This window comes from Podarcis bocagei (assembly GCF_964188305.1).
Source record: "Podarcis bocagei genome assembly, chromosome: 1".
Taxonomy (NCBI): Eukaryota; Metazoa; Chordata; class Lepidosauria; order Squamata; family Lacertidae; genus Podarcis; species Podarcis bocagei.
Window position 1 is genome coordinate 135,024,907 of NC_138125.1, and position 24,919 is coordinate 135,049,825.

General features: G+C 45.4%; 1 protein-coding gene across 5 annotated transcripts in view; it reads left to right on the forward strand.

Moving 5' to 3' along the window:
• The window catches only part of PIKFYVE (phosphoinositide kinase, FYVE-type zinc finger containing), a 97,580-nt gene that overhangs the window by 65,614 nt on the left and 7,047 nt on the right, over positions 1-24,919 (forward strand). For 4 of the 5 annotated variants that reach the window (XM_081191646.1, XM_081191645.1, XM_081191649.1 and 1 more), the window contains 16 exons: positions 1,658-1,836; positions 3,711-3,824; positions 5,715-5,823; positions 7,106-7,260; positions 8,173-8,263; positions 10,544-10,604; positions 12,055-12,210; positions 12,747-12,867; positions 13,887-13,982; positions 15,315-15,398; positions 16,929-17,020; positions 18,254-18,418; positions 19,092-19,151; positions 21,657-21,833; positions 22,727-22,830; positions 23,096-23,224. In XM_081191646.1, the coding sequence (XP_081047772.1) occupies positions 1,658-1,836; positions 3,711-3,824; positions 5,715-5,823; positions 7,106-7,260; positions 8,173-8,263; positions 10,544-10,604; positions 12,055-12,210; positions 12,747-12,867; positions 13,887-13,982; positions 15,315-15,398; positions 16,929-17,020; positions 18,254-18,418; positions 19,092-19,151; positions 21,657-21,833; positions 22,727-22,830; positions 23,096-23,224 (1,893 nt within the window). The remainder of the gene's footprint in view (positions 1-1,657; positions 1,837-3,710; positions 3,825-5,714; positions 5,824-7,105; positions 7,261-8,172; positions 8,264-10,543; positions 10,605-12,054; positions 12,211-12,746; positions 12,868-13,886; positions 13,983-15,314; positions 15,399-16,928; positions 17,021-18,253; positions 18,419-19,091; positions 19,152-21,656; positions 21,834-22,726; positions 22,831-23,095; positions 23,225-24,919) is intronic. The other variant, XM_081191647.1, reaches the window with a different exon arrangement.

Below are 24,919 nucleotides of genomic sequence, written 5' to 3' on the forward strand. Positions count from 1 at the left end.
TCAAAAACTTTGTTTAATCATACCAAATACCGTTTGTATTGTTTTACTATCAAGATAATAGTGACTACCTACAGGACTCTGTTATGAAGAGACTGCCCTTCTCAGGAAAACCCCCAATTTATCCCTTTCCCCTAGCTTAGTGTTCAAATTTGCACAGTTCTAACCAGGGACGCAGGTGGTGCTGTAGGTTAAACCACAGAGCCTAGGACTTGCCGATCAGAAGGTTGGCGGTTCAAATCCCTGCGATGGGGTGAGCTCCTGTTGCTTGGTCCCTGCTCCTGCCAACCTAGCAGTTCAAAAGCACGTCAAAGTGCAAGTAGATAAATAGGTACCGCTCCGGCGGGAAGGTAAACAGCGTTTCCGTGCGCTGCTCTGCATCGCCAGAAGCAGCTTAGTCATGCTGGCCACATGACCTGGAAGCTGTACGCCGGCTCCCTCGGCCAATAAAGCAAGATGAGCGCCGCAACCCCAGAGTCGGTCACGACGACCTAATGGTCAGGGGTCTCTTTACCTTTTTTAACCAGAGTTTGGGGTGGGTTTGCAACTCCAGGCTTTAAGAGGGATCCTGGTTAGTGTCGCACAGTGGGATACTAAACCAATATGAAGCAGAATTCACGCCTGTGGGGCAAGGAAATACTGCTTTTGGAACTGGCTTTGCAGCCCATGAGACATGGATTGGACTTCTTGACAGACCTTTGTTGTGGGAGCAGGGGAAGAAAACCCTCAAAGATGGAATTTAAGAGCTGATAATTCATGAACTGCTGGGGCAGCATTCGTGATGTGTGAAGATCACCCTTCTTAAAAAGAGCTGCTTTCTAAGTAGAGTAATGGTAAAGGTAAAAAAGGTAAAGGACCCCTGGATGGTTAAGACCAGGCAAAGGCGACTACAGGGTTGTGATGCTCATCTTGCTTCAGGCTGAGGGAGTCAGCGTTTTTCCACAGACAGCTTTTCCGGGTCATGTGGCCAGCATGACTAAACCGCTTCTGGCTATTAGCATTTGTTAGAGAGACTTTGCATTTCCACGTGAAATCATTTCTGTTACACCGTATAAAAATACTGCATTTGAACTTAAAATTAAGTTAGTAGGCCTGAATACGATACTTTGCATTTATGCTACGCTTTTTACATACTCTAATCTTCTGCTGTACTTCATAGTTCTTCAAGTGGTGTGTGCCAAGGAACAGTATACCCATAATACAGGTGGGTGACTGAGGCTGGGCGATAGCAGCTTGCCTAAGCCCCGTCCTATATGTTTATGCGCAGAAGTGAGATTTCAACTGGAGACCTCCTAGCAATAAGCAGCATAATAAATCGATGTGAACAGACTGCACCAGCAGTGCTTTCATGCTGTGAAAGAGTGTGCCACAATATGGACTATTTGTGCTTTTTGAGAGTTGTGTTTTTCTGCAGCCAGACTTCCAAGTCAGCAGTTTCATTTGCTACCTCTGTCCCAGTGACACTGTTATCTAGAGGTGTGCTGGCCTTGTTGTTTTGCTGACTCCTTCCTACATAAATCAAAGCTATGCGCGGGCGTGTTGTAGATTCTAAGTCACACCCAAGAACTGCTGAAACTCATGTTAAGTCATAGATGTGGCTTGGGTGGATTTTTCTGCGTGTCGCCAAAGTGCTCAGATAAAACCACAAACTTTTTTCCAGGTAACACCAGTAGTTCCGCTTTCCAATGACTCCTGGTCCATGTCCTTTGCCAAATACCTTGAGCTGCGCTTTTATGGGCACCAATACACCCGAAGGGCCAACGCGGAACCCTGTGGCCACTCCATACATCATGACTACCACCAGTACTTCTCTTACAATCAGATGGTGGCCTCTTTCAGGTAAGAAGGCTTTCCCTCCAAAGGTTTATTACCTCCCTCTGCAAATTCAGGAGATAAGTGGCCTGATTTTATTTTATTTACCGTATTTTTCGCTCTATAAGACGCACCAGACCACAAGACGCACCTAGTTTTTGGAGGAGGAAAACAAGAAAAAAAATATTCTGAATCTCAGAAGCCAGAACAGCAAGAGGGATCGCTACGCAGTGAAAGCAGCAATCCCTCTTGCTGTTCTGGCTTCTGGGATAGCTGTGCAGCCTGCATTCGCTCCATAAGACGCACACACATTTCCCCTTACTTTTTAGGAGGGAAAAAGTGAGTCTTATAGAGCAAAAAATACGGTACTTTTTATTTTAAGAAATACTGTACATACGGTGGTACCTCTGGATACGAACGGGATCCGTTCCGGAACCCCGTTTGCATCCTGAAGTAAACATAAGACGCAAGTGCGCATCTGCGCGTGCGCAGGTCGTGTTTCGTCGCTTCCGCGCATGCACATGACGTCATTTTGAGTGCATGCGTGAGTAGCGAAACCCGGAAGTAATGCGCTCCATTACTTCTGGGTCGCCGTGGAGCGCAACCTGAAAATATTCATCCCGAAGCTACTTCAACCCGAGGTATGACTATATTCGTATAAACCCCTGCAATCAAAAATACAATAAATATATGGAGTAACATGTCAGCCTTTAAAAATAATAATAACTTTTATTTTAGTAGAATTAGCCAGTAAAGCAAATAAGGGTGAAACATAGTCGGAACAATGGAAAGAAAACAATCAAACACAATTAGTTTTGTTAGGATGTGTGGAATACCAAATCATAAAGCCCACAAGCCATGATCTTAGTGGGTCAGCAAAACATCATCAAAATATTTTATAATTATAAATTTTGGTGATCTTTTGATGTAGGTAATTTTTTCTTTCACCTTTTGTTTTCATGCTAAGAAGAGTTGTAACCTATCCACTGCAGCGATGGTGTTGGGGGGGTGGGGAGGGCGGGCGGTCAGAATGGCATGTAGGTGCCTCTGCCAGTGTCCCCTGATGGAGAAGAGGGCTGTTGGGTGGGGCTTCACTGTGGCAGAGACCCTGACTCTGCCCAGGTGGTCAAAAAGCTACTGTTTGCAGTAGCACGTGAGCCTGAAACAGGGCGTTTTGGGTGTGGAGTGCTGATAGCTTTAGATACCCTGAGAGGACCAGTGCTCAGGCCCCTCAGCTATGCCAACCTAGAGTTGGCCTAGCACAGAGGAAGGAAGAGACACCCACCAACCTTCTGCCTTGGCTACCAAGAGCTGGCAGGGCTTCATCTCAGGCAGTGGATCCATTTCTTCCTTCCTCCTCGGCTCCATATAAGATTGCTCTGCTCAACATGCTGTATTGTGTTTTTAATATTCAGTTGGGAGCTGCCCAGAGTGGCTGGGGAAACCCAGCCAGATGGGCGGGGTACAAATAAATTATTATTATTATTATTATTATTATTATTATTATTATTATTATTATTATTATAACATAAACATTCAAGAATGATTTTTAAAACCCCACTCTTGTTTTTAATCTGGTACACAAAGAACATAGTTTCTAAGCTACCCCCCCCAAAAAAAATTATTCTTGTTTATTTATCCTGAATAAAATATTAGCACCCAACAACTCAACATATCCCAGCCTCTCTATTTTCCCATATTTGAGCAGGAGGCATGACCACCATTAGCAAAAACTGGTGTTTTCCAGTCCTCCTCAAACCATCGTTTCTGATTCTGTCTTACGGGCAATTCACAAATCAGTTTGTTAAAATTTAGGGGTCCTGAATTTCAGACACCATACAAAATGATGCCTGTGTTAACAATATGGCCCAGTTTGAAAATGCGCTATGTTCTCTTCCTAGTTATTCTCCTATACGGTTGCTAGAAGTGTGCGTTCCAAATCCCAAGATCTACATAAAACGCCAGGTTCCGCATAAGGTTGCCATGCTTCAAGACCTGAAGGATTTTTCTCAAAAGTAAGTATCTACACCTGTTCTCTCCCCTTCCCCCTCCAGATTAGTGTATGTCTAACCTGATAATGGGACGTGGGTGGTGCTGTGGGTTAAACCACAGAGCCTAGGACTTGCTTCAGAAGGTTGGCGGTTTGATTCCCCGCGACGGGGTGAGCTCCCGTTGCTCGGTCCCAGCTCCTGCCCACCTAGCAGTTCGAAAGCACGTCAAAGTGCAAGTAGATAAATAGGTACCACTCCGGCAGGAAGGTAAATGGTGTTTCCGTGCACTGCTCTGGTTCGCCAGAAGCGGCTTAGTCATGCTGGCCACATGACCCGGAAGCTGTACGCCGGCTCCCTCGGCCAATAAAGCGAGATGAGCGCTGCAACCCCAGAGTCGGTCATGACTGGACCTCATGGTCAGGGGTCCCTTTACCTTTTAACCTGATAATGGCATTTCCATTATGGCTCTTTAACTGCTATTGCCTTGCATTGGATTGGTCGTGTTCTCATGTTGCAATAACTGATAATTCATGGCTTGCCATGAGACGCTGCTTTCCTCTTTCCCTTAGAGCAGGTTGGAGCAACAAACCGCGGTCCTTTGCTTAGCATTATGCCTGAACCAGGGATTGCAGTTTGTTTTGCTCCAAATGAAACGCAGTGGTTTGTTCCTGATGTGGCAGTTGTGATTTGTGTTCCAGGATATTCTGAGCTGTTCAGGGATATTCCTGTGGGCACAGCTAGGTCATATAACGCTGACCCTATACAGATTTGGGGTTTGATTAGGAAAAGTAATTACAATGTGTTGACATATTGCAGTTGCGTAGAACTTCACATCCCCCTTAAGTTCCTTCTTCCAGCCACTTCTCAGGAAAGAGGCAGTGAGATGGACTGACTTGGTGGGGAGACGTGATAAGCGATAAGAATGATGCTTGGCCCTTCCCCTAGTTCAAGATCCACATTTGCATCTCAGAAGTGTACCTCTTTGTTCTGATAGTTGTAAAATCTAAACTTTGAGAGCCTTCTACCCCAATGCAATAATGTTTACCTCTGATAGGTGGAGTCTTTGCTTTGACATGCCTTATAGTTCCTTTAGACAACAGCTATGATGCATTTGTAGGGAAGCAGGTGGCGCTGTGGTCTAAACCACTGAGCCTCTTGGGCTTGCCGATCAGAAGGTTGGCGGTTCGAATCCCCTTGATGGGGTGAGCTCCCATTGCTTGGTCCCTGCTCCTGACAACCTAGAAGTTCGAAAGCATGCCAAAAAGTGCAAGTAGATAAATAGGTACTGCTCCGGTGGGAAGGTAAATGCCGTTTCCGTGTGCTGCTCTGGAAGCGGCTTAGTCCTGCTGGCCACATGACCCGGAAAACTGTCTGTGGACAAACGCCGGCTCCCTCGGCCTGTAAAGTGAGATGAGTGCCGCAACCCCAGAGTCATCTGCGACTGGATTTAACTGTCAGGGGTCCTTTATCTTTACCTTTTATGATGCATTCAGGGCTGTGTGTACTCTATATTTTAAAAAGCTGAAATTTTGCACTTGGACAAAATCCAAGTTCTGATCACGTTTGTGTAATGCAAAGGAAATCAAGCATTTTGTTTTGTTTTAACATTTTGCATAGTTCTGCAAAAAAGTTTTGCAGGGCAGTGAAGCATCTCATCTCAAAAAAACCAAAGCCATGAACTGCACAGATGTGCCATCATGTGTGTTTTACCACGTAATTACATTTCTGTGAGGATACCCGTGCTTTTGTGCTATCTCAAAGTATCGTATATGCCAAGTGTGAAGCTGCCTAGAGTAGCTCAAGCTCAACAGGTGTATAATCACATCCCATAGTATTCAAGATTAATGTGGGTGTATTGTGGCAAAACCTGAAAGGTGTGCATTTCCGTTCCAAACTTTGGCCTCATTGTTTTAGGGTGTCTCAGGTATATATTGCCGTGGATGAGCGCCTCACCTCTCTGAAAACAGATACTTTTAGCAAAACAAGAGAGGAGAAGATGGAGGATCTTTTTGCCCAAAAGGAGGTAAAATATTTTTGATGTATTCTGTGGAGAAAAGCACGCTAATTACAGTATTTTTCGCTCTATAACACGCACCCGACCATAACACGGACATAGTTTTTAGAGGAGGAAAATCCGTAGGCATGCCACCCGTAGGCATTCCTTCCATAACACGCACAGACATTTCCCCTTACTTTCTAGGAGGTAAAAAGTGAGTGTTATGGTGCAAAAAATACGGTATATGCAATGTTACAGGCTTCCGATTCTTGCATCACAGCCAGCAGATCCAGGGTGCAGTTTACATGAGGCTGAAGAGAATGCCGTGTGGAGGACAGCAGTTCTACACTCTCAGCCAGCCTTTCTCAACCTTGGGTCCCCCAGATGTGGTTGGACTACAACTCCCAACATCCCTGGCCACTAGTCCTGCTAGCTAGGGATGATGGGAGTTGTAGTCCAACAACTTCTGGGGGAGCTGAGAGCACTTTGGGCATTGTTCTTGAGTTCTCTCTCAATAAAGAGTAGTGGGAAATGATATATTATTAATTGAAAAAGATGTTTAAAATAACATCTGTAAAAAAAAGCCAGAAGCTTTCCTTTTGGGAATCATAGGGAGAGAACTAGTCAAACTATATGTATGCCACTACGGCAATAAGAATGTTATTTGCCCAAAAATGGACAGAAGAAGTCCCGATGGAAGAAGAATGGATACAAAAACTTATGGAACATGCAGAAATGGCAAAACTTACAGGAAAAATTAGAAATTAAGATAACAAACTTTTTATAAAAGAATGGAAATGGTTTATTGAATATTTACAAATAAATTATAAACAGATAGGAACCCTGGCAGGATTATTGTAATAACCTGCAGTTTTATAAGCGTATACATTTAAAGTAGATGAATGAATGTTTAAGTTAAATTAATTTGGAATATGCAGAAAATATAAAAAATAAATTTAAGGAACCGCAGAAAGAGGGGGAAGGAAGTTGAGTTTTGAAATGTTAAAATGATTGTAAAATTATTGATATGTATAAAATTGAAAATCATGAATAATTTTTTTCTAAGAAAAGAGTAGCGGGAGGGGCAGAGTTGTAGCTGAAGTACTTGGCCACGATAATGGTAAATCTTTCTGTGCTGTTTTTTTTTTTATATAAAAGAAAATATGGGTTTTGCCTACTCAGCATTCCCTTTCTTGGAAGTTTGATTTGTGTTTGATAGCTTGCTAGGAGGAGACATTGCAGACAGGTCATGGGTAGGTCTTTGCCCAAGAAGAGCCATTGCAATGTTTGTATCCCTGTCCTTGGACAGATGGAGGAAGTCGAGTTTCGCAACTGGATAGAGAAAATCCAAGCTAGGATGCTTTCTTCGTCCCTTGACACTCCTCAGCAGCTGCAATCAGTTTCTGAATCTCTAATAGCCAAAAAACAGAGCCTCTGTGAGATGCTGCAAGCTTGGAATAACAGGTGAGTGAGTGGCAGCTATTAAATTTCTGGTGCTCCTGCGATCACCAGCCATGACACAGCCCCCTGAAATTTGCCGCCTCCATTGGATAGCCCTGGCTGGTGCGTAATTTCAGTACTGTGGCATAGATAGACTTTCTCTACAAAGTAGGGGTATTTTCCCTTTCAATTTGTCAGTCGCAGGTGTTGAAAAGTACTGGATTTCTTTGCAAATACTATCTTTCAAGTAGACCCTAGTGTGAATTTGAGAGGGATGGCATTACTGTAAACATACAGACATCCTGCTCACAGATAAGCCACACAACCACTGAAATATATGCTTGAATCAAAGCATTTTTAATGTTTACCCTGTTGTAAACATTAAGGTAGTGTGGGGCTACTTTTGAAGGTGACCCGGAAACTGCAGTTAATCCAGAATGTGGCAGCTAGACTGGTGACTGGGAGTAGCCGCCGAGACCACGTAACACCGGTCCTGAAAGACCTACATTGGCTCCCAGTACGTTTCTAAGCACAATTCAAAGTGTTGGTGCTGACCTTTAAAGCCCTCAATGGCCTCGGCCCAGTATACCTGAAGGAGCGTCTTATCCCCATTGTTAAACCCAAACACTGAGGTCCAGGGCCTTCAGGCGGTTCTCTCACTTCGAGAAGTGAGGTTTCAGGGAAGCAGGCAGAGGGCCTTCTCGGTGGTGGCAAGCGCCCTGTGGAACGCCTTCCTACCAGATGTCAAGGAAATAAACAACTATCTGACTTTTAGAAGACATCTGAAGGCAGCCCTGTTTAGGGAAGTTTTTTAATGTTTGGTCTTTTATCATATTTTTAATATTCTGTTGAAAGCTGCCCAGAGTGGCTGGGGAAACCCAGCCAGATGGGTGTGGTATAAATAATAAATTATTATTATTATTATTATTATTATAGGTTACAAGATCTCTTCCAGCAAGAGAAAGGGCGGAAACGCCCCTCAGTGCCGCCTAGCCCTGGGAGACTGAGGCAAGGTGAAGACAGCAAGGTAATGAATTTGAAACTGCAATTCTTCTTAGGCCAGGGATGGGGAACATTTTCCAGCTCCAGGCCCCCCACCCCCTTTCATGAGTAACCTTAGAGAGGCCACCTGGCGGAGGTGCATAAAGCAAGGGGCAAACAATGGAGAGAGGAACAGGTGCCGTTCTCACCTGTGTCCAGTAGGAGGCATTCCAGCAATGGAAAAGTCACAGATTTCTTTTCTTTTTTTAAATAAAATATTTATTAAAGATTTTAAACAATACATCACCAACCACATAAAACACCATCACCAACATAGAAAAAAAGTAAACAAAAAACAAACAACATACAGCATAATTAGATTTCAATAAACCAAACTTCCATAACTTTCCTTTCGGACTTCCTCACATCTCCCTTTCCTGCGTTCCCATTTATAAAGTTATATTCAGCAGTGCTTCACCTTCTTTCAAATCTTATTTTGTAATTTCCAAATATTATGTCTCCAATTTTAGACTTTATTATCAAATATTTATACATTTAAGTTTGACATAATATTGGGAAAGTCACAGGTTTCTGCAAACATGCACCCACACATAGCTCCATCTGTCCAGGCCAAGCAAGAGGCGTTTGCGCAGTTGAAGGACACGCTCCAGCCAGACAGAAGCACCTGGAGAGAGCCCAGAGCAGGCTAAGGAGAGGGTGTGGCCTGAGGAGAGTCTCAAGAGTTGCATTTGGCCACCCGGGTTCAGGCTCCCCACTCAGGTTCTAGGCCTGCTGAGGCACAGCTCCATGCAGGAGCAGCACACATTTCTTGGGGGAGACCGGTTTGCGTGCGCAGAATGAACAAGTGTCGCTTGTGTCTCCTCCCGAGCTTCCAAAGTGTCTCTGGAGGGGACATGTGGCATGGGCTGAGCTTTTCCAGCGCAGCTCCTAAAACATTGCACATGCTAGAAGTTACCGTATTTTCGCTCAGTAACACTGTTTTCTCCTAAAAAGTAAGGGGAAATGTCTGTGTGTCTTATGGAGCGAATGCACTGGGTGTCAGAGGGATCCCTCGGCTACAGCTGCAGTCGTGAGCTGAGGGATGCCTGCGCAGCCGGAGCCATGGCTCCCGTCTGTTACTCTTGCTCTGCTGGCTTCTCAGCGAAGTGGGATGAGGGGCGGAAGGGGCTCCGTCTAAGGGCTCCCTTACGTCCCTCCTCCCGGTTCGCTGGGAAGCCAGCAGAACAAGAGCGAGAGCTGTGCAGCGCGTCTGGCTTCTCTGCTGGCTTCTCAGCAAAGCGGGGAGGAAGGACAGAGGCAGAGACAGAGGCACAGAGGCACCGTCCCTCCTCCTGCTTCGCTGGGAAGCCAGAAGAGAAAGAGGTGCTGCGCTGCTCTGCTGACAGCAGAGAAAGAGCGAGAGCAAGCAAAGCGAGACCCGCTTACATGGCTTCTCTCCCGCTTTGCTCAGCTCTCACTTTGCTTGCCCATCCTTCCTCCCACCTCGCTGTAAAGCAAGCAAAGCCCCTGTCCCGGTGTCTCCTCCTCCTCTTTTACAGCGAGGCAGGAGGAGGGATGGGCAAGCGAAGTGAGAGCTGCGCAAAGCGGGAGAGAAGCCATGTAAGAGACTCTCGCTTTGCTTGCTTTAAAGCAAGAAAATCGAGAGCCACTTACATGCTCTGCACAGAATTTTCCCCCCTTGCTTTCCCCCTCTAAAAACTAGGTGTGCCTTATTGTCAGGAGCATCTTATGGAGCAAAAAATACGGTAGTTGCGTTCCCACCATGCAGGTGCTGATGAGCTGACTTGCTGGGTGATACAAGTAAGCGGGCTGACAGATTGCATGACAGCCTGAAACTCCAGGGATTATTTCGTCTTCTGATTTTATGTCTCGGCGCTGAGCATGATTCCTGTTGGAGGCAAGTCCCACTGAGTGAGTCCAATGAGAGGAACTCAGTTTCCCCATGGCCTCTGATTGAACCCTGTGACAGCAGGATGCTGGAGTTGACTGATCTTTTGTCTGATCTAGCAGGGCTTTCCTTGTGTTTTTATGTTCTTGCTTGCTTCCAAATAAGTGCGCAAAGGTGTGCAGCCCTGAAGCCCACTGCAGTTTTTACAGTAAAATGAATAGAGTAACTTTTTTGGGTTAGTCTTCATTGGAGTTAAGGATCCAGCTTGTGAAAGAGGGGAAACCAGAATTAGGCATTGCTTCTTTAATCATCAAGGTAACTTCTGGGTAGCAATATCAGTGTAGGTTTTGGTATCCGTATTGCCTCCAATGAGTCCAAGGGAGAACAGGTAAATGCAGATTACTTTTTATTCTACAGATCAGCTCAATGGATGCCTCTCCTCGCAATGTTTCTCCAGCGCTACAAAATGGCGAGAAAGGTATGTTTGCCTTCTCTAAGAAACTTCAGCCTTTCATTTACTTGTTAGGCTGTCTCTGAATGCCCCTCAGTAAGCTTGCATCGTGGAAGCTGTACGCCGGCTCCCTCGGCCAGTAAAGGGAGATGAGCGCCGCAACCCCAGAGTCGTCCGCGACTGGACCTAACAGTCAGGCGTCCCTTTACCTTTACCTTACTTTATTACTAAAGGCTAATATTCCTTGGGTTAGATGAGGAAGAGGAAATGTCTCGTGTGGAAATGGAAATGTCCTTTTGCACAGTACCCTTATGCTTACTTAAATCCGCTTTTTGGAATGCTTAGCGTCCCCACAATATCACACTGATTTGTTTCCATTGCAGTACGCTGTCACCCCTTTCATATTCTCACAAAGCAAGTAAAAAAATTCCTGAAAATTCCAGCCAAGAATAAAGTCAGACTCCTCCTGTGAGTGTCTGGCTGGTGCAGAGATTTCACTGGTCAAGAGTTCAAAGGGCTAATTATTAGCTGTGTGTCACTGCCATGCAGTGCTTGTAGATTTAATGGCAGACTCCCCTCCCTTGCCCCATAATTTGAACACTGCCTAGAATTGAGCAATAGGTTCATTCAGTGTCTCTATTTAAGCTATGCCCACACAACTTGTGACCCCCTTAGACCACTGCATCCCGGGTTGGCAGGAAAATTGGGGGGAGGGGGCTGCTGAATACCTGTTAGGCTGCTGTTCGTGGCTATAGTGAGCTGCAGTCATCTTGGCCTCAAGTTGTGCAGGCCTGGCAGTGAGCTGAAGAAAATGCCCATTTTACTCTCAGTGCAACATCACTGAGATCTCTGTTTTTAAAATAATTCAGTCCCCAGATCTTAGGTTGCAAGGTTGTTTCAGTGTAATTGGACTGTTCTGTCATGATGCGTGGTCAGGAGTAAATAAGCTGGCATCAGAAGACCCAAGCCTAAATCTCAGCTCATTTTCTTTTAGTTTCCGCATCTTGGTTCTCTCAGGCTAAGAAAATGCTCTTACTGATATCCCTATGAGCTTATTTCTCTCTCCTGACCCTGGCTGTTACCTTTTATTTATTTATTTTTTAAGAGTCCTCTTTATTTAAAGTCTTTCGCCTTTTACTGCAACGTTCATTTCGCCTTTTACTGCAACGTTCATTTTTCTACAAGTTTAGCTATTTGGAATTTTAAGGAGAGATAGAGATAGATAGATAGATAGATAGATAGATAGATAGATAGATAAGAACAGGCTGGTTCCTCTTGCAGATGAAGGGTAATGCAAGTGATAAAAATGGGAGGGATGCTTATTTGTGTGCCCACTTTCTTTTTTCCAACCTATGCTAAATAATTTGCAAGAGGCGAATAGGGAATGCCTTCAGAAATATGCGGCTTGTATGTTGGGTCAGCTTTTAAGTAATTAACTGGGTGTATGGTTCTCCCCCCCCCCGCCCCCATTTTGCAGAGGACCGTTTCTTGACAACCTTGTCGAGCCAAAGCTCTACAAGCTCTTCCCTTCTCCAGCTCCCTGCCCCTCTGGAAGTCGTGTCGGACCAGCTGACAGGAGGAACCTCTTTTGCCAACGCACAGTCAGAAGCAGACATCGCTAGCGGCTCGGAAGGTACCATCCTCAGTAGCGCCTTTGTTCTGCTTCCCCGTCCCCTCCTGCCGGCTGAACCATGTAACCAAAAATGCATTTATTCAATGAATTATCTTCATGGCAGGCTTGGCATTTCTTCCTTTAGCACATGCCCTTTCTACGTGTACTAGGTGAGCAAAAATTGGGTGTTGAGGAGGGAGTTGCATTTCAGCATCACTGACAGTTTTGCCATTTTCAGCAGTCAGGTTTTGTAGGCTTATGCCTGCTTTTTTCAGAACTGCAGAGGTTTTTTTAGACATGTACATTTTGTTCACGTTGACCCAAGCACAGGACTATCAAAAGCCCCGAGACTGATTTTTGGCACCGTGAGCTATATTAAAATCATAGTGATCTCTTTGCGGTTGCCTTGCTAGAAGCAGTGGCTTTACTGGATAATAGCTGGACCAATCAATACGATAGAGATAACAGGTGACTTCTGAACGTCCCCAGAATAAGCAAATCTTGGAACTCTGGTGTTTTAACAATATTGAGAAACGTATGTTTTATTATTCTTCCAGATGTCTTTGATGGGCATTTGCTGGGGTCCACAGACAGCCAGGTGAAAGAAAAGTCCACCATGAAAGCTATCCTAGCCAATTTGTTACCTGGAAATAGCTACAGTCCCATCCCATCCCCTTTGTAAGTACAATCAACACTACTTAGGAGCAGTGCACCATGTATTTTTCCAGGTAGCTGAATTTTGCTGTCTTGACTGTGTTGCATGTGGCTGCTTATCTTTATACATTTGATTGTGGGGTGTGTGAAATGATGTTCGTAAACATTCCTATGGAGTGATAGTCAGAGGCAGCCAACTGAATGCTCTTAGGCCAAGCTTAGCGCAGGGATGGCTGCCTAGTGCACCCTACTAACTGCCACTAAAAGGTCTTCTGTTATAAAGGCCTCCTTTATTACACACACACACACACACACACACACACACACACACACACCCCACACTTTCATACAAAAATGTCACGAGGTGGAAAACAAACTAAAAATACACCAGGTTGGCAAAGGATCTCAGGTTTGAAAGGCCTTTAGAAAAATCCGATGGTCCTTCTAGCTAGTTTAAGAAGGGTTAAAAAGCTGCACCGCTTGCATATTTTCTGCAAAACACAGCACACTCTTCTGGGTCAGTTGCAAGGGTAGTTAACAACACCCACGAAACACAATTAGCATAAAAACAGTACAGTGGTACCTCTGGATGCGAACGGAATCCGTTCCGGAGCTCCGTTCGCATCCTGAAGCGAACGTAAGATGCGACTGCGCGTGCACGGGTCGCTTTTCGCCGCTTCAGCGCATGCGCATGACGTCATTTTGAGCGTCTGTGCGAGCAGCGAAACCCAGAAGTAAAGCACTCCATTACTTCCTGGTCACTGCGGAGCGCAATCCGAAAATATTTAAGCTGATGCGTATTCATCCTGAGGTATGACTGTAATCAAAACACACATCCATCTGTAACATGAATAGAAATATATATATGTAGCAAGCCGTTACAGTTTGACAATTCAGCTCTACTCCAGTTATGTTGCTGCAGCCTGAACAAAGAAAAGTTTATTTATTGGCTATCTTTTTGGCTGGCAGATTTGTTAATGTAGAATTGCTTGTTCTTGAACGTATAATATATTATAGCTTAATCTGTTGTGTTCTCAATGCAGTGAGCCTGACAAGCATTACTTAATGTATGAGCATGAACGTGTCCCTATTGCCGTCTGTGAAAAGGAACCAAGCTCCATCATAGCCTTTGCTCTCAGGTATGTTGGTTTGTTGTGTTTTGGTTTACAGCGTCGTATTCGTCTTACCTCCACGTTTGGGAAATGAAGTGCTTCCTCCTCTGTATCCTTTCATCTGCAATGAGGAATATTGCTAAGATTCATAATATTTTAGAGACTTGTATATTAGGTACATTAGCAGGTGAGGCTAATGGTACTCTTTCCTTTGACAATTAGCCAAGCCTGAGCATTTTTCATAAACACCCAGTGACCTTTTGATGGCTGGCTTTATGTCAAGTGACTTTAGCATGCTTTGAAGAGTGGGCTTTCTGATGTTCATTTGACAGGTGTGCGTGTGTAAAAAAGCTTGAACGTTTTTTGATGAGGCAGGCTAAAAGTAAAACCAGTAACACTTTTACCCCACAGAGCCTAGTAATCAGTAACACTTTTACCCCACAGAGCCTAGCAACCAGTAACACTTTTACCCCACAGAGCCTAGGGCTTTCCGATCAGAAGGAAACCCCCCAAGTTTTCTCAGGAAAACCCCCAATTTATCCCTTTCCCCTAGCTTAGTGTTCAAATTTGCACAGTTCTAACCAGGGACGCAGGTGGCGCTGTGGGTTAAACCACAGAGCCTAGGACTTGCCGTTCAGAAGGTTGGCGGTTCGAATCCCTGCGACAGGGTGAGCTCCTGTTGCTCGGTCCCTGCTCCTGCCAACCTAGCAGTTTGAAAGCACGTCAAAGTGCAAGTAGATAAATAGGTACCGCTCCGGCGGGAAGGTAAACGGCGTTTCCGTGCGCTGCTCTGGTTCGCCAGAAGCGGCTTAGTCATGCTGACCACATGACCTGGAAGCTGTATGCCGGCTCCCTCGGCCAATAAAGCGAGATGAGTGCCGCAACCCCAGAGTCAGTCACGACTGGACCTAACAGTCAGAGGTCCCTTTACCTTTACCTTTTACATGCAGTTAGGGCCTCCAGAGACACAGCACTAGCAGAAGCTCTTAATTGTGTCTTAATTAAGCAGTTAAAAATTCTCCCGAGTATCTGGGTCCTTATCACTTCAGGTTGAATGAGGCTCACATGGTTGAATGTTCTTATGTACCTTCTCCCCCACCCTTAATAAACTCCCCCCCCCATTGAAAACTAGCATGCCAAGAAACAGTCTCATTAAACCTTCTCTCTGACATCCCCATTTTTTATATGGAGGCCCTGCAGTGGGGCATTGCACCTCGTGAGCAATCTGAAATGACACAACCCAGACACAAGTGTGCTTCTAGCTCAGGACGCAAACCTAAATCCTCTTGTCTTTGCCTGCCACACTTTGAGCTGCATTGGACAGCTGGTATAACACACCGCATTTGCTTTACTCTTCAGCTGTAAGGAATACAGAAATGCCTTAGATGAATTATCCAAAGTGTCTCTGAAGAGCAATCCTGAAGAGGGACTCCAAACTAACAGGTGAGACAGTCTGCTACCTATCCACTTGCAGCGCAGTGAAGTACTGCAGAAGTCCCCTGACACCCTTCAGAATGACTAGAAACTTCACTTTTTGTTCAGTGTTTTATGGTCAGTGTGCTGAGCTTCATTGTGACCAGGTTTTCTTCACAGCCACATTTTTTCTATAATAATAATAATAATTTATTATTTATAACCCAGCCATCTGGCTGGGTTTCCCCAGCCACTCTGGGCAGCTCCCAACAGAATATTAAAAACACAGTAACGCATCAAACATTAAAAAACTTTCCTAAATAGGGCTGCCTTCAGATGTATTCTAAAAGTCAGATAGTTGTTTATTTCCTTGACATCTGGTGGGAGGGTGTTCTACAGGGCACGTGCCACTACCGAGAAAGCCCTCTGCCTGGTTTTCTCTAACCTCACTTCTCGCAGTGAGGGAACTGCCAGAAGGCCCTCGGAGCTGGACCTCAGTGTCCGGGCTGAACGATGGGAGTGGAGACGCTCCTTCAGGTCTACAGGGCCGAGGCCATTTAGGGCTTTGAAGGTCAGCACCAAGACTTTGAATTGTGCTCGGAAACATACTGGGCACCAATGTAGGTCTTTCAGGACCGGTGTTATATGGTCTTGGTGGCCACCCCCAGTCACCAGTCCAGCTGCCACATTCTGGATTAATTGTAGTTTCCGGGTCATCTTCAAAGGTAGCCCCACGTAGAGCGCATGGCAGTAGTCCAAGCGGGAGATAAACTACATCTTATCACAGCAGATGAAGTGCCTCCAAGGACATGAGTTTGGCATTGCTAAACCCAATGTTCTCTCTGTCAATTCAGTATGGCTTTGGTGCCTGGTCTCTGGCTCTTCAGGGTTCCCTCCACACAAAGCTTGAGATTAAATCATTGAAGCATATCTGCCTATCAACAGCCATTTCTTAGCTGAACCTCCAGTTCCAGAGACAACCTACTCCTGAATGCCACTTGCCAAGAGGGCAAACAAAGGGAACGTTTTTGCTTTTGTGCTCTCCTTGTGAGCTTTGAGGAAGCACCCAGCTGGCTGCTCTTATGAAGGGCGGGGCGGGGGCGGGAGAATGTGGGGTTTGATGAGACCTTGGTCTAATTCAGAAGGGCCCTTTATATGCTCTGAAGGAACTTTTGCCATGACCTTGGAGCCTGGAAGCTGCTGGTGAGAGCCAGTGTGGTGTAGTGGTTAAGAGCGGTAGACTCGTAATCTAGTGAACTGGGTTCGATTCCCCGCTCCTCCACATGCAGCTGCTGGGTGACCTTGGGCCAGTCACACTTCCTTTAAGTCTCTCAGCCCCACTCACCTCACAGAGTGTTTGTTGTGGGGGAGGAGGGAAAGGAGATTGTTGGCCGCTTTGAGACTCCTTAAAGGGAGTGAAAGGCGGGATATAAAATCCAAACTCTTCTTCTTCTGGTGAAGACTGTTCCTTCTTACAAGCGATGACAATTCGATTGTATTTACATCAGCTGTATTGTAAAAACATAGTGACCCAAAACGCTTTTTTTCTGCCCCCTCTAGTCTGGCTGAAAGCAGAGCCAAGAACAGCAGTCCAGTTCGACTACCTGAGATGAATATGGGGCAGCCAAGCCAAACAACTGAGGCAGAGCAGCGTAAGAATTTAAAGAGTTTGCGGTGTCGTGTTTTTAATTTGGAGGTGCAAACAGTGTAGCTTCAGGACTTGATGGTTTAGCACAGAAAACCAAATATTGAAAATCAAATCTCAGCATATGCTAGCTGAGGCATGCCTAACCTTTTATCATTATTCTGCACCAACCTTGCAGTGTTTATAAATCGTAATATTGATGTGAAAAATCCACCTATTGCTAGCTCTGTCCAAGTAATTTTTCTTGCAGACACCGCTGTGCTGTGGGTCTTCTGCATTGTGATGATGAATGTGTTCAGCAACCGTTAAAAGAAAAGTAGTTGCTGACTTAGAATTCCAGTACAATTCTTTGAAAAAACAGAAGATCCTGAAAGCCTTTTAAGACAGAGGGGGGTTTTTTGGATGGGGGGAGTGCTCCTTTAAAAGCTAGGAAATTTCCTGTTCTCCTGTTCACTGCAGAGTGGATTCTTAGCTTAATGACATGGTGGATTTTTCAACTCCTTTGCAATACAGCTGCTTCTGGGGTACCTGCTTTCTCCCAACACGGCCTCACCTCAAAAGATATTGGATGGATTAGGGCAGAAGACTCCAACAAGTCTAGTGAGGGTCATAGTGGCTCACTGGTATTATGGCTGTCATTTCCTTCATATTCTGTCTACTCCAGAGCTAGTTTCTGTGGGTGGGCTGCCACATGTCACCGGTCGTACAGATTAACTGGTGAAAAATCTTTCAAAGAGATGCTGGTGAGTGATTGGCGATAGGCTTTTAAAAATGGTTTTTAAATACAAGTTCTACTTAACTTGAACCACAGGTAGCAGGTGACTTCTTCGAACGATCTTCTTGCCATCATGAAATTTCCTCTAACATTCAACCCAAATCTACCCACCTGTTACTTAGTTCCACTAAATCTAGTCCAGTCTTTTAGGTATTTGGACTGGTATTTGCAATGTTCATTTCACACCTGCATTGCGAAAAAGCCACTTCCTTGGCTTACTCAGCTATAGATTATCTCATCTCATGTCTCTGGTGGATAACAACACACACACACACACAATTTTCCTAAGACCCACAATGCCTTTAAGAGCAAAACACTTCCCCCAACAATTCCGCAAAGAGCCTTTTGCAACAACCTAGATATGCTGGAAGTCTTGGGTGGGCTTAGGGCAGCCTCATTTGGCTTTGTGATGGAATGAATGAGGAGTGGGCTGCACCAAATGTTTTGTCCTTACTTTGGTTATAGCAAAGAAGCCATATGGAGTTCTGTCCTTCTTCCGTGGTACAGGAGGGAAAAGCCCCGACCTCTCTTCTCAGAAAAAGGAGACCTTGCGGGGAGCAGACAGTGCCTACTATCAGGTTGGGCAGACAGGCAAAGAAGGGGGAGAGAACCAAAGTGCAGAGGCGCAAGGTACAAGGTTTTAAGTCTTCTTCTCATTTCCACTTCCTTAAACAGATCCTTCATCTTCTGCAAATGACATTATAGTTCCCTTTTCTCAAGATGGGGAGGGAATCAACTTCAAAAGTAAAACAAAATACAAGGTTGACGCCCCTGAACCATGAAATGTGCCGAATCTCTTGAATAATTTGTTGAATTAATTAACGGTGTACGGCAGGGTATGTTGTAGCAACAATCCCACTGACTTTCATTCCTTGATACCTTCTCACATTTTTTTTCCATTTTGACTTTTGCTGCATCTAGCGACAGTATTCAGTTTTAGCTTTGGGAAATGGTCAGTGTGTCTTTTTGCTGGAGAAAAATAGGGCCTCTGTTGACCTGCAAGAACAACTGAAAGGTTGCATCCCTGGTGAGCCAGCGTGGTGTATTGGTTAAGAGCGGTAGACTCGTAATCTAGTGAACTGGGTTCGCTTCCCTGCTCCTCCACATGCAGCTGCTGGGTGACCTTGGGCCAGTCACACTTCTTTGAAGTCTCTCAGCCTTACCTCTCAGAGTGTTCGTTGTGGGGGAAGAAGGGAAAGGAGAATGTTAGCCGCTTTGAGACTCCTTCGGGTAGTGATAAAGCAGGATATCAAATCCAAACTCTTCTTCTTCTTCTGGTCCCATTTTCTGTTTGCTCTTTTAGATGAAGCAGATGGAGGGGATGCACAAAAGAAGCAGCTGGGAAATCCACATGTTGAACTCCGTAAGTAGGAATCTGTTTTGGAGCCAGAATTGAGAGTGGGGAGCGCAGAGGCAGATGCGTCGTCTCCTCTGACAAGTCCCTTGTTGATCAGAATTGCAGATTCACTTTCTAATCGTTAATGTATTTCATTGAACCCAGTTCCACAAATATCTGAAAGGGGGCAGGGGTGTTTCTAAGTACATTACGACCACATTCACACCATGCATTTAAAGCACTGTGGTACCACTTTAAATAATCATGGCTTCCTGCAAAGAATCCTGGGAATGTACCGTATTTTTCGCCCTATAGGACGCACTTTTTCCCCTCCAAAAATGAAGGGGAAATGTGTGTGCACCCTATGGGGTGAATGCAGGCTTTCGCTGAAGCCTGGAGAGCGAGAGGGGTCTCGCTCTCCAGGCTTCAGGAAGCTCTCCGCAAGCCTTGGGAGCCCGTGGGAGTTCCCGCCGGGCTCCCAAGGCTTGCAGATAGCAGCCTGTTCTGGGGGCTGGGGTCGGGGGAAGCTCGGGCTTCCCCCGCCCCAGCCCCACGCCTGGGGGGGAAAATATTTTTTTTTCTTTATTCCCCCCCCTAAACTAGGTGCACCCTATGGGCTGGTGCGCCCTATAGGGCGAAAAATACGGTAGTTTGTTAAGAGTGCTAAGCAGGGCTGGCCCAATCTATTTTGGCACCTGAGGCTAACCTTGAAATGGCACACATACCCCAGCCGGGGAAGAAGGGGTGAGTGAAGATCTACACCAGGAGCAAGGGTGAGAGGTCGTCAACCCCTCTTGCCCAAATCGCCACTGTATCTGCTGCCCCTGGGGATCCTGTGGTCTGAGGCAGTTGCCTCACCTTGCCCCATGAGTGAGCCCGTCTTGTGCTGAGAGTTAGGAGACTGCTGTTGCCGTCTTAGAGCTACAGTTCCGAATGCGGTTTAACAATGAATCCCTCTATGCAGGAAACACTGGGAATTGTAGCTCTGTGAGCAGAATAGAAATCTAACAACAACTCACAGCAGCCTTAGCAAGCTACAGCTCCCAGAATTCTTTGGGGGGGGGAGTCATGACTGTTTAAAATGGCATCATAGTGCTTTAAATTTATGGTGTGGATGTGGCCTGCTTGGATAAGAAGTTGATTATTTTTGCCACTTGCAAACTAAGCATAGCTCTGTAAGATATCCCTTGCTTATGCACCAGTGCTGTTTATTCCCGGTGGCCTCTCAGAATCAGAAGACCGAGGTGTATCGTAAACCAGCAGCAGACTTTGCTCAGGACTTGCCATCGCATTCTTGAGTCAGCCAGAACTGCTCACTATCCAAGTGAAAGATGTGTCTTGTCAGCCTGGCTTTCCATATAGCAGCTGATTCTGTGACCTGAGAAATCTAAGCTTTTATTGGCTTTTAAGATGCACACATCTCACTGCATTGGGCTATCTGAATAGAGATCTGCAAAGATTTGTACTGGTGCATGTAGATATTTTTGCTGCCTTATCACGAAGGCTCAGAGCAAGATTTTACACTTACCGTATTTTTCGCTCCATAGGGCGCACCCAGTTTTTAGGGGGGGAAATCAAGAAAAATAATCTTATTTTCCCCCCCAGCCCCAAAGAGCAGCGTACAGGATGCGCGCAACCTCTCCCTGCCGGAGGGTTTGCGCGCGGCTATGGCACAAGCCAAGGCAGCCAGCGGGATGGATCCCGCTGGCTGCTTTGGCTTCCTAATTAGCCCCACGCAACCTCTCCCTCTCGGGAGAAGCTGCGCAGGGCTAAAGAAGCCATAGCCCCGTGCAGCTTCTCCCTGCCGGAGGGGTTGCGTGAGGCTAAAGAGGAAGCCAAAGCAGCCAGCGGGATCCATAGCCCCACGCAACGCTTCCGGCAGGGAGAAGCTGCACGGGACTAAAGGTGCCTCTCGCTCTCCCGGCTTCAGCGAAAGCAATGCGAAGCCTTTGGAGCATGGAAGGAGCGCTCCCTCTGCGCTTCGGAGGCTTCGCGTTGCTATCGCTGAAGCCAAGGAGCCTGCATTCGCTCCATAGGACGCACACACATTTTCCCTCAATTTTTGGAGGGGAAAAATTGCGTCCTATAGAGCGAAAAATACGGTAGATATTTGTGTTGCTTGGCATGCCAAATAATTGGATAAACATAATTGGATAAACTCCAGCCACGACAATGCAGCCTCAATGAAATGCTTTTGCTGCAGTCTCTACAGTTCTACATTTGTGATGCTCCTGAAAATATGTTGCAGCATGTCATTGTCATATAAACTATCTAGACCTGAAGATTGTGGTAGAATATAGTGACCGAACCAAAGATGCAGTGGCAGATTCTGGTCCAGAGGGACACAAGGTCGTCCAGCGGAGGGTTCCTGTGGGGCTCAGACGTGTAGGAGAATCTGCCACCAACTGGAGTAGGCAAGGTTAGGGTGGAGGAATGTAAGGATTTTGAAAAGAGGAGACCTTAAATATGGGTGAGCATCTCTTCTAGGAAGTGGATCTTCCATGGCCTCTCTGCCTCCGTGTTTTTCCACAGAATTCTCTGATGCCAATGCCAAGTTCTACTGCCGGATTTACTACGCGGGAGAGTTCCACAAAATGCGTGAAGTGATACTTGGGAGCAGCGAAGAAGATTTTATCCGTTCCCTCTCTCACTCTCTGCCCTGGCAGGCACGGGGAGGCAAATCTGGAGCTGCTTTTTATGTGACTGAAGGTAAGTGACTGGCCTCTCGCTTGTCCCTTTGCGTAAGCGCTCACTCTTGTCTTTTATTCCACGTGGATGAATCGTGCAAGGTGTAATGAGGTTGAGGGAACGTTCTTTCATATGTGGTGGACCTGTAAAAGGGTAAAAGAGTATTGGGAAATAATTGATAATGAATTGAAAAAAAATGTTTAAAAGCACTTTTCCAAAAAAACAACCACCAGAGTCCTTTCTGTTGGGGATAATTCAGATGGAAATTCCTAGATGTCAAAAAATGTTTTTTATTTATGCCGCTACTATGGCCTGTTTTTTGTTAGCCCAAAAATAGAAAATGAGCGAGGTTCCAACCAAAAAAGATTGGCAACTTAAACTGATGAAATAAGAGCAGCTTGCGGACCTAACCCATAAAATAAGAGAATAAGAAAAACATATGTTTAAAGAAGATTGAAAAATATTAATTTTAATATAAGAAGGGAAATTGTGTACTTTTGAAAACGTGGGCAGCATTAAGGTAATTCAACAGTGTAAATAAGTTTTGATGGATGTAATAATGGAATACTGAATGGTCTAGTTTATATAAAGTATGCAGGGATTTGTGTTATGCAAAATGGACCACAGAAAGAGAAGAAGGGAAGTGATTGATATTTTAAGGTTGTTTAAGTGAAGATTTTAAATTGTAAAACAGAAAATTTAAAAAAAAAATGTTTTTTTTAAAAAGAATTGTGCAAGGTCAGTACATTCTGAGCCAGCTCTCTGCTAACATCCTAACTACCTAAAACTGAAACTATAGTTTTCACACGGAACTGGGCTTTAGATGGTGATTTGTGAAAGGGCCAGACAATTTTGCATAGTGACATTTGTTTGTTTTAAAAGTACATCATGCATCAATGCACATTCTCCCCTAGATGACCGATTTATCTTGAAGCAGATGCCTCGCCTTGAAGTCCAGTCCTTTCTAGACTTCGCCCCACACTATTTCATGTACATCACTAACGCAGTTCAGCAAAAGGTAAGAGGCACGAAGTGTTCTCCCTTGGCTTTAATCTTCATACTTGCTGCCTGGCTTTGGTTGTTGTTAGACTACAACTCCCATCATTCCTGACTGTTTGCCATGGCTGTCGGAAATCATGGAGGACAAATCTAGAGAAACTGGCCACATACACTTCCTTGCCCATATCCCTACCTCATGCTGTACGCATTTAGGTGCATTTCATTTGTGAGCTGAAATGGGAGCAACTTTTCACTCGGCAAATCAACTGTCTCCTCTATCTCAGAAGCCAACGGCTTTGGCCAAGATTCTTGGGGTTTACCGGATTGGTTACAAGAACTCTCAGAACAACACGGAGAAGAAGCTTGACCTGTTGGTCATGGAAAACCTCTTCTATGGCAGAAAGATGGCTCAGGTGAGAAAAGGCTGACTGGCAAAGTGGCAAGCTTGCCCCTGCGTTGGAAACTCTTGCATTAGGAGAGGCGGCAAAGCTGCTAGCAGCAGTTGGTTACACATGGAGCTGTTCTCCACTTGCCCGCATTATTTGCACTGGACTTTGTCCATCTTCCTCCTCCAAAGGTTTTACACCAGTCACTTGGCTTTGAGGGCTAGCCATACCTCCTCACAGCATTGTGACCCCCAACATGCACATGTGCGTACATGAAATAAGTCCTTGTTTCATGAAAGCAGACACAGCTTCATAGTCCCAGGGGAAAATATATCTCTCCCCGCCCCTCGCAAGCAGTTCTCTGCTCTTAATCTGAAAGCTACCTCTGACCCTGAGGACAGCGAAACAATACATATCGGTTGCTAGTAGTAGCTCGGATTCTGCATTCCCTTCCAAATGGCTGTTCTGATTTCCTTAAACTTCAGTATGTGGCAGCCAGCATATTCCCTCTCTCTACACACACACATACATTTTATATTTTTAATGAAATTAAAATAGCAGTGGCTTGAATTCCTGAAGGGAGGTGAGGAATCTCCCTGCTCTTCTGTCAGAGGCTTTCTGTCAGCAGAGGCGATAGCAGCCACCCAAAATACTTAGTGGATGCCAGGCTTGGAATTACCATGAGAAATGGTTATATTTCTCTGCTCTTTTTTCGTTTTGTGGCTGGAAGACCAGAGGCTGCTGGCGTTACTTTTTAAGTCCCATGTTCATGCATCTGCAGCTGTGCAGAGGTTTGACAATGGTGTGCAGCCGCTGGGATTCTCCAGAGGTTTAATTTCACCCCCGGAGGCACACTCCATTGTCTCTCGAGGCAAATTGATGCCAACAGGGCACTGCCCACTCTAACTTCACCCACTCTGATACTGAGGGAAAGCAGTTTGAGGTGCTAGGTTAGAGACTTGCGATAATACTTATACAGTGGTACCTTGGGTTACCTACGCTTCAGGTTACATACGCTTCAGGTTATACACTCCACTAACCCAGAAATAGTGCTTCAGGTTAAGAACTTTGCTTCAGGATGAGAACAGAAATTGTGCTCCGGCGGCGCGGCAGCAGCAGGAGGCCCCACAGGCTAAAGTGGTGCTTCAGGTTAAGAACAGTTTCAGGTTAAGAACGGACCTCCGGAACGAATTAAGTACTTAACCCAAGGTACCACTGTAATAGCAGTAGACCTACTAATAGATATTAATTTTTAAAATGAATTTCTCAATAAAATAGTTATGTGTAACAAACCTTTCTATTTCCCCCCCTGATTAAGGTAGTGAGGAGTTGGGGGAATACCCTTATTAAATTAACCAACTGCTGTTGCCCTAGGACTGCTGACATTCTGAGGCAGTGTTATAAACTGAGACATGAAAGCTAAGTGGCACCTTAAACCTAGGTTATGGGCCCAACAACGGAATGTCTAGGTGCATTTTTTTAATAATAAGAACACAAAGCTGAAAATGTGAACTGCAGCTAAAATATTATGTTCATTTTTCGCAATGTCTTGTCCTTCCCTGGCCCACCCCCCTAATATTCTGAAGAGGGTCTCTTCTCCAGTCTTCAGAGAGTAACTGGAAGTGGGGAGGCAGAAAATGGTCCTCCTTTCCTTCCACTCCGCAGTTTTAATCTGAAATCTTAGGCGCAGTACTGCGCCCAGAGCTCAGAAACGGCTTGCGC